This window comes from Camellia sinensis, chromosome 5, assembly GCF_055761805.1.
Source record: "Camellia sinensis isolate YWXY chromosome 5, ASM5576180v1, whole genome shotgun sequence".
NCBI classification, from domain to species: Eukaryota; Viridiplantae; Streptophyta; class Magnoliopsida; order Ericales; family Theaceae; genus Camellia; species Camellia sinensis.
Genome location: NC_138965.1, coordinates 209,626,659 through 209,640,350, shown reverse-complemented (window position 1 = coordinate 209,640,350; position 13,692 = coordinate 209,626,659). Strand labels below are relative to the sequence as shown.

At 30.1% G+C, this 13,692-nt stretch overlaps 1 protein-coding gene across 5 annotated transcripts in view; it reads left to right on the top strand.

Annotated features, from left to right (window-relative positions):
- Window positions 1–13,692, top strand: part of LOC114297011 (carbonic anhydrase 2) — a 32,781-nt gene that overhangs the window by 18,329 nt on the left and 760 nt on the right. Inside the window, exons 1-8 of one of the 5 annotated variants that reach the window (XM_028241357.2) lie at window positions 1,413–1,712; window positions 2,347–2,414; window positions 2,892–3,032; window positions 4,587–4,635; window positions 6,882–6,998; window positions 9,687–9,740; window positions 11,425–11,510; window positions 13,071–13,176. In XM_028241357.2, the coding sequence (XP_028097158.2) occupies window positions 1,710–1,712; window positions 2,347–2,414; window positions 2,892–3,032; window positions 4,587–4,635; window positions 6,882–6,998; window positions 9,687–9,740; window positions 11,425–11,510; window positions 13,071–13,176 (624 nt within the window). In that variant the 5' untranslated portion in view covers window positions 1,413–1,709. Of the gene's footprint in view, window positions 1–1,412; window positions 2,008–2,346; window positions 2,415–2,891; window positions 3,033–4,586; window positions 4,636–6,881; window positions 6,999–9,686; window positions 9,741–11,424; window positions 11,511–13,070; window positions 13,177–13,692 lie in introns of those variants that run through there. The other 4 variants (XM_028241358.2, XM_028241359.2, XM_028241360.2 and 1 more) reach the window with 4 other exon arrangements.

Here is a 13,692-nt window from a genome sequence, read left to right as displayed (position 1 = left end):
TCATTGGGACTGTATTTGGATCTTGAATTTGAAAAGAGAAGAAAACAATATATATATATATATATATTATTAATATTTCCCTTACTTTTTTTGGGACATATATAGACCATTTTAATTTCATTAATAATCTTATAAATCCATAAATCCTATTTCACATTAAATTTTTTTTTTTCAAATGAAGCATATCCACATTTGAAAACGTAATAAGATAATAGTGTACACATTATAATGATATTCCATTGTCACATTTTAATAATGATACATTTGTCAAAAGTTTAATACGACAATAGTGTACAAATGTTTCATTGTCACATTTTAAGAAGAACGACGCATTTAACAAAAGCTTAATAAGACATTAGTATAAATATTAAAATAATGTTTCATTGTCACATTTTAAGAATGACACATTTGAAAAAAAATTAATAAGATAATAATGTACAAATGTCTCATTGTCACATTTAACAAAAATTTAATAAGACTTGTGCACACATTAAAATAATCTCACATTATCACATTTTAAAAATGTCATATTTGACAAAAATTTAATAATATTATAATATACCAATGAAAGGACTATAATGGAACTTCAATATATATATATATATATAATGGCTTTATCAAATTATTATCTAAAAGCTTTTTTTTTTGTTGAATAAATCTAACGATGTGTTTTGTTAAGAGATTTAAGAAGGAATTTAAAAATGAAAAGGAAAAAAATGTGTGAAACTATGTGAAATATAGGTATATTTTATTCACATTTCACATACCTTTTTCATTTTCCTTTTCCTTTTTCAAATTCCCCAACCAAACACAACATAAGAGGTATTTGAGATAATCTAAATAAATATATTTTTTGAATTTTTACAAAAAGATGTACAATGTGTAGATAGATGATGTGACCCAAATAAAAGGTAATACAACACAAATAAAAAGATGTGCTAAAGTAATATATGCCAAACAAGACCTAAGACCTTGTTTGTGGTGCACTAAAATAGCACATCATCTCTCTGTTTTTTTATATATTTTTACATAAAAAACATAAACAAGTACACTTATTTAAATTATTTCAAATAATTCCTAAATAGTTCTCTCTCAGTTCCAAAATATTAGTCCATTTTCAAAAATCAAGTACAAAAATAATATAAATTTTTCATTTCGTCATTCTTTTAAATTCATTAACATAAAAAGTACTATTATGGTATTAATATTTTCTAAAAAATATACTATTAAATGATAATTTTGAAAAATTAATTTTTTTAAATATAATAATTATACTACTAAAAAAAGTTAAATCCCCTAAAACAGATCATTATTTTGGAACAGGGAGTAATTAAACTAATCAAGTCCTTCCGCACACAAGTTAACGCCTCCCTTAATTCAACGGACCCATGCTCTCATGCCCGTATCATGGGTCGCCTTAGCTGACCGAAGCACCCGCACGCTTATCTCAACCGTTTACTAAACCAGCCCTCTGTCTGAACTGGTCCTACACCGTCCGATCATTATCTCCTCGTGATCTACATCACTTGGCACTCTCAATTATTTGATTGCAACATGACACCCACTACCATCACCGTCCATTACCTCACTCTCACCATATTATCCTACACCCCTCCACACCCCATAACTTTGCCCCTGTAAACGCGTTCATTTTTGTTTTCTATTTTTGGATAAACCGTTGATAAACTGTCCGATCAATCAAGTTAACCATGGTTAGGACCATCTATCTATATATTTGTATATATATATATAGTTTGTGTTTGTGTGAGTTAGGTGGATTATTCTCCAAACAGTGGTCAGAGTCGGAAAAAATTTCTTAGGAACCAAACAAAAAAGGTCTGTACAGGTGCTGTTTTAACCAGTTTTTTTCATGGATCTTTCTAAGATCCAATTATTTCATCCACAAAACGATTGATTTTTCTGGTGGTTTTTGAATTAAAATTCAGTTAGTGTTCGATGAATTCATCAGAGAATTGAGTTTTTTTAAAGTGATTTTGTTTTTTTGGGGTAATTGTTTCTGTCTTTTTGCTGCGACTTTCGTATTCAAATTCTTTGATGAATTCATTTTGTTAATTGAGTAATTTGGAAGTGATTTTGTTGTTCTGCCGTGTTCGTTGAGTTAATTCGAGAGAGAGAATTTTCCGAGAAAGTGTAGCTTCTGATCGGGCTCTGGTCTCAGTTTTTGAGTCATCGGAATAGATCCGTTTGCAGATATCGTTCATTGATGAATTTTTTTTACATCTCTCTCTCTCGCTCTCTATATATATATATATATGCACACACACACATGTGCATCTATATGATCGTAGGAGTAATTTTTTTAATTGAATTTTGTGAAATTGGCAGAGAGAGGAAGAGGACATGGCGACAGATTCATACGAGGAAGCCATTGCTGGACTTAAGAAGCTTCTCAGGTACTGTTGTGTCTCTGTCTATGTCTCTGTCTATGTCTCTGTCTTTCTCTAATTATTATAATTTCTGTTATTTTTCTATATCATTAATCCATCGGGATTCACATCTGAAAAGAGCCACTGGGCCTCTAACAGTCAACCATGGTTTATCTACGTAATTATCTCATAAATTCTGTCCTCCTTTGTTATTTCACAGAAATGATGAAATTGATTTTTTTAGAGGATTGGATCTCAACGCTCGCATGAATCGCAACGAATAGTGGAGTGACGTGTGTCAATCAGATGTCCTTTCGATTTCCATACCATAAGTCACCCTAGTGGGTCCCACACGGACTGACATTAAAATAAAAAATCAATGAGTAATATTTTAAAAAATAATTATAAATTAATAATAAATTTTATAAATATTGATAATTGAAATCATAAATTTGTAATTACTTTTAAAGTTTCATTTAATTTTTTTTTCTCTTTTCTGTGCAGTGAGAAAGGTGATCTAGAGCCAGTTGCGGCGGCGAAGATCAAGCAAATTACAGCGGAGCTGGAGGCGACTGCTGCGAAATCATTCAATCCGGTAGAGAGAATCAAAACCGGTTTCGCTCATTTCAAGACAGAGAAATTCGAGTACGTAATTTGTACTTAAAAAGTATTTGGAATCTTCTGTTTGCCACCGATAATTTGGGAGATTCCCAGTATATGCTCCTTATACTTCTCATTTGCATTTTCTGCTTTGAAATCACGTAAAAAGGGTGGAAATCAGAAATGAAAATATGTGTAAGACTCTGTTTGGAGCTGAAAAAGGAAAGAACAAAAGGATTTTAGTTAATGATTCACTTTATGACTCAATTAATAAATTTGAAATATTTTTTTAAAAAAATATTTAATTATTTTACACTTTATTAATAATATGTTTAGGTATGGACGGGTTCAAAGATTTTTTTTTGCACCCAGAAAATTTCGAGCTTGAGATCTTAAAAGGAATACACTCTTAGATTGAAAGTCTTGATTATTAGGTCAAATCTTTGAGGTTAACTTAAGAACACATGTTAACAAGATTTATTAAAATTATAAATAAAAAAAAACACGCATGTTCGAGAAAAATATTCTAAATTATGAAATGTGTGAATTTCATTGTAAGTGTAATACAAGCTACATGCTGCATCTAAAATATATTATGTAATTTATTTTTTCAATCATTTCATCTTTTTAGTTGAAACTTTAGCAAATTAAAACTTTTCCAAAAATAGATCCTGTTTTCTCTTAATTTTTCTTTTTCATTTTTTTTAACAAAAAATTCCATTCTCATTTTCCTTCATATCATCTAGAAATTAAATAGAGCATTAAAATTAGTAGCTTTAATAGCTGAATCTGTAACTCTCCCCGGACCCTTCACTTTCACTTCACCATTGAATATTTTCTTCCATCATTGTGAGAGATGGAAAATCTAATTAATAATGCTATATGTATCAATTAATGTACTAATTAGTATACTAATTGATAATGTGATATAATTTAAGAGATTTTTGATATTTGTAATGTAATTAATTAGTGGGTCAATAATAATATTATAACTAGTGTTAGTACACTAATTAGTATATTAGTTAGTGCATGTAGCATCACCGTTATCTAATACCATCATAATAATTGTGAATTTAGGATTCGTTTGGAAAATAGGTTGATTTTTTGAATTTTTTAGCCTGGGGCTAAAAAACCTGATTTGAAAAAGAACTTTTGTTTTTTTTTGATTTTTTTGACTTTTTTGTGAGAGAAAAAATATAATAATTATGGGTTAGATGTGATGTTTTGTCTTATTAAATTAAAAAGTCTATTTTATTTTTTGTGACTAAAATGCCTAAAAAAGTCTCAAGTTGAGCTTCCCAAACGAAACCTTAATATTTGTCATTAAAAATATCAACTTATATTCTCATTTACAAACTATAAAGTACCAAACAAGGACCCGAATCAACAACATACATGGGCGAAAGCCATTAAATGACATTGTGGGACTGACCACAATTGTATCACCATTTACTAAGAAAGGGGCATTGCTCATGAAATTTGGAGAATTGGACCTTGCCAGGTTACATATATCGCCTTATTTATGAAGTCATTTATTGGGTTCATGGGTTGCTCTCTCTCTCTCTCTCTATATATATATATATATATTTTTTTTTTCAGGAAAAATAGTGCGTTGTATGGCGAACTTGCCAAAGGCCAGAGCCCCAAGGTCAGTTATAAATTTATCCCATTCCATTGACATTTAAGCTCAATCCGTTAAATCTGTAGCACTTTATAATTTGCTTTTGAAATTATTTCATTTTACTATAATTAATGCATATATATTTTTTGGGCATGGCTCCTGTCCAGTCCTTAATCGGACTGGATTAAGGACTGGACTGTACTGTTGAGTCCATAGAGGCCCATCACGGGTCTCGTTTTGATAATCTGAACCGTTCAATGTGTAGAACTCGTCGAGTACTATATGCCTATAAAAAAATACGTTAATCGCATATCGATAGTTATGTGATCAAATCAGTTTTGTATAAAAAAAATGGACGGTGAATAAATTAACGGTTGACAAAAATCTGTTTTGATCACATAGCTATCAATATCCAATCAACGTGATTTTTTTTAAGCATATAGTACTCGACGAGTTCTACACATTGAATGGTTCATATTATCAAAACGGGACCCGTGGTGGGTCTCCATGGGCCCAACAGCACGGTCCAATCCTACAGAAGCCATTTCCATATTTTTTAACCTCTTATGAAATATTAAAATAAAAATAAGTGTGAAAGAAATTTATTATATGAAATTTGTTGGAAATTAGTAGTTATATATATGAATCATATTAAGTAAAATTAATTTGTGTTATATATATATGAAAAATATTACAAATTAGTATTATATATTATACGAAAGTTTGATAATTGGCTGGAATATTCTTTAATTCGTTAATCCGTCCAAACCGCGATTTGTTGATCTGTCAATCCGTCATTTGATTTATAATTTTATTCTCAACCCGTCTGAATTGTACTGCGCATACCTTTTATCCTCATAAAAAGTTTTCTTTAGAGCCACATAAAATTTCTACCCCAAAAAATAAATAAAAAAATTATTTGAATACAATCATACATTAGACCTTAGTCCGATTGCTTAAAAATAATAGTATACAAACTAGTAAGTTTTTTTTTTTTTTTTTTAAATATTTGTTGATTTAACATTTATTATATCCTTAAAATAGATCCTATGTCAAATTTTAAAGTTTCATCATTTCATTACATATCAATTAATAAGAATGATGTAACATTTATTATCTTTATTAAAATAGATCTTATGTCATGTTTTAAAGTTTCATTATTTCATTACACATCAATTAATAAGAAAAATATAAAGATTTGCTATTTTGTAAGCAACTATATAACTGTCCCATCAAGTATATAGGAAATTTAGGTGTAGGTCTATACTTATTGTCCAATAGGTCATATAATAATTAAATATATTTTTTTATCAAATACTATTAAAAAATATCATTAATTGTTAATTTTCAACGACAGTTTCAAAATTATCACAAAAAATATCACCAATTATATGTTTTAACCATATTTTTAAAAAATCATTATAAAAAGTCACTAATTTACAATTTTCAGTGACAATTTGAAAAGTTCGTCATAGAAAAATGTGACAATTTATAAAAATCATAACAAAAAAAAGTCACTAATTGTCAATTTTTAACGACATGTGTAAAAAATAATCACAAAAAATTATTTTTAGCGACAATTTTATTAAGATTTATTTTTAATAAAATTTAATGGAAATTAAGTTCAACTATTATGACATATTAATAATTTACCACAAGTATATCAACATTTAATTTTGCGGTCAAATTTGTAATTTAAGTTTCATTTAAAATGTATTGTTTACACATTTAAAAGATTCACTTAAAATATATGAGTAATGTTAGAGATTCAAAATTTTACCAAAATTTAAAAGTAGAATTTCTAAATATATTTGTACTGTACTTTCAATTCTTAAAATACACCAAAAGAACAACGCAAAATAAAGGATTAGGCCCATGGACTATAAAGAGGCATGATTGGGAGGCACGAACTATGCTATGCTCATGGGAAAAATGAGTGGGAGCACTAATTAGTGCTACCACTAATGATGTGGCAGTAGGCCCCACCATGAATGATTTGATGTTTTGGCCTTGGTGTTGTATTTTTTTTCTTTTTTTATTGAGTGCTATATCATTAGTGGTTTTTTTAGAGTTCCAAAATTAGTGGTCTCTATCATTGTTGATGCCCATGGCATGTTGTGTCAGTTCGCCGTTGAATTATAATTGACCAATTTGATGTAATTTCTTTTATATGTATAAAAATAATCTCCAATCAATTGGCATAATTTGAATTTTTTTTTTTTTTTTTTTTTTTTGGGGGGGTGGGGTGTGATGTTTGTTGATAATTGATGCAGTTTATGGTATTTGCCTGCTCGGACTCCCGTGTCTGCCCTTCGCATATCCTCGATTTCCAACCAGGGGAGGCTTTTGTTGTCAGAAACATTGCCAGCATGGTCCCTCCATATGACCAGGTTCTCCAAACAAACCTTAATTAACTATTCATATTTTAAAATGTTGCACTAATCATTGACAATATTCATTTTGAAATGTTCCTTTTATTTATCCTTTAACATAAAGAAAATGATTCCCCACCATTAATATAGTTTTATTAGACTTCTTTTGAGTACCCCTTAAAATTATCCTGTTTGGCTTAAAGTTTTTTTGTTTGGCCCTTATATGCATGGCATGACCTCAAATTAAAAGCTAGAGAAAAGGCAAACAAGCTGCTTTTTATGAGAACATAAATAAAAATTACAAATTCCTCCCAAGAAAACCATTGTGGCTTCATTTCACAAGATGGTTGTGACTAATTTAGTTAATTAAAAAAACAAAATAAATTAAAAAATTAATAAGATACAATATGGGTTGGGTAATAAGCTTTAACCATTAAAAAATAGTTTTTTACACTTCAGCGTTTTTAGTCACTTTTTAAGTTTTGGACAAATTATGTTGATAATTTGTATAGTTTACATTTTATGTTAATTTAATCCTTATATAATTTTAATTGCATCAAATTTTAGAAGTGCTTAGCGGATATACCGATCCGTCAAAACCGGTTGAATCAAATCGATCCACTGCATTTTGGATGGATGTATGATGACAAGCGGACGGATACAGATTGATTTTCTCCAATCTGCTTGATTTTGGACGGATAGCAGATTAAAGATTCTTAGGCCACAACCGAACTGCAAACACCCCAACCAAATTCTATTTTTAAAATACTCACCTACTATTCTATTACTTTTTATTTATTTATTTTTCTTTTTAAACCTATACACAAATACAAATATATATATATACACACACTTGGGTATGTATGTATATACTCTTTGCTCTTTGGAATTTGGACAGCTTCTCTCAAACAATTGTCCGGTAGTCTCTTTTGAGTTTTTGCAGCCATTGTTAGGATAGAGGTTTATTGGATTATTATACATATTTTTATTCATTATTAATAAGACAGATTGGATTGTTATAAAAATAAAAAATAAAAAATTTATGTTGACAGGTTTTATGATATGTTGAAAATTTGTAAAATGTACACTAAACTAATTCGTATCCATCCGCCAATCTGTCAATCCGTACAATCTGCATCTATCAATCCAGTAGACGATTGCAGATTGATTTTCTCCAATTCGTCTAATTTTGGACGGATGGTAGATTAGAAATTCCCAGGCCGCAACCGAACCGCGAACATTCCTATCAAATTTATCTTTGAATTTTTACTTTACTCTTCTTAAAAATAAGTAAGGGGTTAGCATATAATTTAAAATGGTCTATCTTCTTTTAAATGAATAATTTTACCCATGCTTTCTATTTAATTTCTGTAACTGATGTTATAAATAAACTAAATTAATATAGGGCCATGCAATAATAAATCTCAAATCTTTATCTTATGACCCATTTGGTCCTACATTTTATCTTGTGATCCAATTAGTCCCAAGTTAATGTTAATGACAAAATAACTAGTGTTACACTATGTTTTGTGCTGTTTAGTAATGATAAATGAGGAAAATCCCAATGTGGTATCGACTGAAATGCCCAAAACCTTTACTTTGTAGATGTTTGTTTTCCCTTAGTGGTATTGTGAACATCAAACATCATCATCATCAAAACAAACATCAAACATCACAATCATCAAACAACATTAACATCATCATCAAAACAACATCAAACATCACAACATCATCATCAAAACAACATCAAAATAACGATTAAACATCAAAATAACGATTAAAATAACATCAAGCATCAAAATAACGATTAAACGTTTTTTTTTTTTATCAAACATCATCATCAGATTAGGGCTTTGGTGATGTTAAGACCCAACGGGGGTTGAGTCTCAGAGGCCATCAGATTGAACCCGTACGGGATTAAGAGGGAATTGATTGAGATGCTGACATTGTAGGGTAAGGTTTTGATGAGAGAGTTAGATTCCTCCACCTCCTCCGCGGGTAGTGCCCTAAACGGGAGCCCCGTTGGGGCCGGTGACGTCGACAGCTTTGGTGCGGCCGTCGTCGCCCGAATCTATGACGAACTCGACGGCCTCACCGTTGCCAAGGATGCGAAAGGCGTCGGATTTGATGGAGGACTGATGGACAAAGAGATCTTCGCCGCCGTCGTCGGGGGTGATGAAACCGAAACCCTTTTGGTCACTGAACCACTTCAGGACCGCCTTCATCCTCGCGCTGTTGTCTTCCTCCATTGGATCAAGAAAGTTCCAAGGGATGTCACAAAACCCTAGAACTCAGAAAGCGAAGAGATGAAAACCCACTGATTGAGATGTTGTGATGTTTGATGTTGTTTTGATGATGATGTTTGATATTATTTTGATGATGATGTTGTGATGTAAAAAAAGGATTAAATGGTTTATAAGAAAACATTTAGGACTAGATGGAGTAACATTTTTTAATATAGGATTTATGAGTAATTTTTCCATTAATATAATGCAAAAAATGAAATAACAAAATTTATAAAATTAAAACTATAAGAATCAAATTAACAAAACAAACAAACAAACTATAACAATCACAATTATAATTATAATTCGGCCTTAAGTTTTTGCCAAACCTAGTATTTTGCTGAAATAATGTCGAAGTGGTCAAAATGTTTCCAATCATATAACTGCTGTTTTGCATGACTTGCTTGATTATCTGATGCAGACAAAATATTCAGGAATGGGGGCAGCAATTGAATATGCAGTGTTGCATCTGAAGGTGAGAATATATTACAACTAGTCATGCTACATTTCCTAATTTACTATTCTTTAATCAGTTAATGATATATATGACATTAATGTTAGACCATATATAATAAAATATTTGATAAATTAAAATTTAACACTTATCAAACATATCAATAAAAATAATTTTAAGTGTCTCAGCCAATTTTCATACTATAAACCTTGTTTTAGCATCCAAACTTTGGTTGTGATTGGCTTAATTTTGAAATTGTTATTATTTTTTTAGAGTTGTGATTTGAGTGTGGAATTGTGAGCTGAATTTTGAATTTTTTTTTTGTTTGGTTATGAGTTTTAAAAAGAATTTTTGAATTTTAAATTTTGAAAAGAATAGATTGGGTCTACTTGGTTGTCCGCCGGGACATCCTCCCAGACGTCCGGCCGGTTAACCAAAACTATGCAATTTTTTTTTTTTGGGCAATTGCAATTGCAACCTGTTATTTTAAAAAAAAATATATTTGTTTAAGATATTTTTTAAATATAGAAATTATTATTTTTAGATTTTTTATAAAAATAATTTAATAATTCTATCACTAAACTATCTTTAACACTATATCATCAAAAGAGTTTTGAAAAAAAATTCAAATTGTGTGTTTGATTATGAGTTTTAAAATTAATTTTTGAATTGAGTATTGAATAATTTTAAATTATGTATTTAATTATGAATTTTAAAAAATAATTTAAAAATGTTACCTTTAAAATCATAATTTTAAAGGCAAACCAAACACAGCCTTTACACGGTTAAGTTAGCTGCTTCTTTATAATAGTGGTGGCTCCCTTGGTGATGGGAGCTCTTGTAGGTAGTGAAGGCAACGTGACAAAGCCGAGTCATTAAACCTAACCCCACACACTACCCTTTGTCGCTTCTAATACCCCAACTCATTCACATGCCCACCTAAATTCCAAAGTGATGCACTTTTTTTTAAAAGAAAATTCCAAAGTTAATGCCTTTGTTATTTAATGATTAGTTACTATCTGATATTGGAAAAATTATTAGGTACGAATAAAGTATTTATATAGATCACCAATTATTATTAATGTAAATTTAATGATTCCTACGGTACAAATTGGTAGTACTCTATAAGCTATAATTGCATTGGAGTACTTTTAACTTTGAGAGAATTATTTGAACTCGTAAGATATGTTGCGAGTCTTGTTTTGATGATTTGAATTAGTCATTTTGTAGAATCTTTCGTGTATTTCATTTATGAAAAAAAATTAGGTTAATTCAATAATAGTAATTTTTTTATTTATGACGTTGGTCTTAAACAAAATAGATGATTTATTTAAAAAATATACTTGAAAAATAAAAATGAAAAGGAACAACAAAAACACAACCAAACAGATGCAAGAAGCTGATAACTTTCAATGTATTGTTTAATTTTTTTATTTTTTATTTATTTTTTATTTTTTTATTTTTTTATTTTTTGTGGAGGAATGCTTATCACTTCCCATTGGGTGATGGTTTAATTTTAATGTTGATCCATAAAAAATGTATTGAAATATATGAAAAACTTACAAAAGAACATGGCATATGTGAAAGTGTATTAGAATTCTAATAATAAAAAATAAAAAAACTAATTGATCCTTAACAAATGCTTCATGGACCGTTGTTAGTTGCAATATTTTTAGTTGATGTTGATTAAGAGAATATGGTGCAGGTAGAGACTATTCTGGTCATTGGACATAGTCGTTGTGGAGGGATAAAGGGCCTCATGTCTATCCCAGATGATGGGACCACTGCTACGTAAGTCATCTTTTTAAATTTCAAAATTTGTACTGGTATTGGGAAGTATAAGCATATTCCAAGAGCATTTTTAATTTATTATTTTCAACTTCTTAGAAATTCCAAATAGAGATTCTTCTCCTGACAACATTTGTTTATACTTTTCTTATGGCTCTTGACAACATTTGTTATTGTCTTCTTTAATCACTTTTGTGTGCCAATGAGAATATAGTTCCACACTATCTGGGGGCATCCAAACGAATTTAAAAGCTACTAGGCAACTTTTAGAAGAAAAAAAACCACTTGGAGAATTTTGGACCATGTCATAAGTATAAATGAAAAATTCATGCATTATTCTTGTACGATTCATTTTAAGATTGAACACCTGTCAAGATGGCGCTAAATTTCAAAAAAATAATTTTGTTACATTATTATGAATGCATTTTCTGTATAACTTTCATGTAAGAATAGGCTTTTCCATAATATTATAAAGTACTTTGTTCAAATTTCCCCCTTTATAGCAACCCAAACTTATGAAATCTTGATCCCTCAATGTCTGGGCTGGATGCTGTGGTAGCATGATCTTTTAAAATGTCAAATTATTGCAGAGGAGTTGGTAATTGGCATTGGCGTCTCCAATGGAGTGGAATTGCAATTCTTCTCTTTTTTTATTTTTTATTTTTTATTTTTATGATTAGTGCATAGGTAGACTTATATATATATATATATATATATATATTTTTTTTTTTTCCATTCTACGAAGAAGCTGTTGTATTAGACACTAACAATCCCTCTCACCAATGTTCGATTTTTTCGTCAATCAGTAAAAAATAATTTACAAATATCATAAGAATTAGGCGGTGTTTGGGAAGGCATGAGGTAGGTAGGCTATTTTAGCTTTAAGTTTGAAAAAAAGCCATTTAACCTTAAACATTAGGTAAACCATTGATTTATATTAGTATAAAAAAAAAAAGAAGAAAAAAAGTAGCTTGGCAGCCTACAGTTAGTGGCACTGCGGCCTACCACTGTCACCATTTCGGCTGTCCCACTGATAGTAAATTACACTTTTGCCCCTTTACATCAATTTCGAAAAAATAAAATTAGGGATAAATTTGTCATTTCAACTTCAAACATCATTTAAACATATTTTTCAATACAGCAATTCAAATAAAAATTTATCCCATCTTTCCAAACACAAAAACTAAAATAGCCAAAAAACTAAAAAGCGTAAAAAATAATCACTTCCCAAACACTCACTATATCAAATTAGACATTCATTGTCATTCAGGTCTACGACTTTAGTCTGTCTCTAGGAAAGCATCAATCGAATGGATTCTGGTCTTTTCTACTATAGAGGCTTGAAAAATTAAAAATATAAAGTATAAAAGAGTTTGATTATAAACTACATAGCTTACTTCACATGATAAATAAATAAATAAATAAATAAATTATTAAGAGGGAGATCAGCCTCATCACTGATGGAATGCAAATATTGCAATGCAGTAATTTATCATAGCTCAGAGAATCTCATCTTAATGAAGTTATTTCAGTGACAGTCTCATTTTGTGTTTGAACTAGCAGTGATTTTATAGAGAATTGGGTCAAAATCTGTTTGCCTGCTCGGGCCAAGGTGAAAGCGGATTACAGCAGCTTGGATTTCGCTGAACAGTGCACGAACTGTGAGAAGGTAAGTGTACCCACTTCACTGTCCCTTACTGATAATTAATTGTAAACTCATTAAACCAGGGACTACGCACCAAAGCCAAAGATGGAATGTAATATACCCAAGGTTCGGCCAGGAATCTTCTGTCTCCAAACTCTCTATCCTGTGTGATTTGATAGGGGACAGAGATTGGGCAAAGAAGATCCACATCTAGCAGTACCATTGTGGGTAGTACTTTTAGCAGAAGTTATAGTTTTGGTTTCCAAGTTAAACGGTCTTATAAGTTAACTTAGTGGATGTTTGAGAAGTAGATTTTTATGTAGGTTTTTTTAGTTGCATAATATTATTGGATAAATTTTTTTTGATGTTTGGGAAGATAGTTGGGTTTTTTTGTGGTTGGATGTAATGTTTGTGAGAGAAAAAGTGAAATGATTATGGGGTTGGATGTGATATTTTGTTTGGATGTATTTTTTTTGGTTTTGCAAAAAGTTTGTCTTTTAGTAGAAAAAAAAAAAAAAAAAAAATCCCAAACCCAATTCC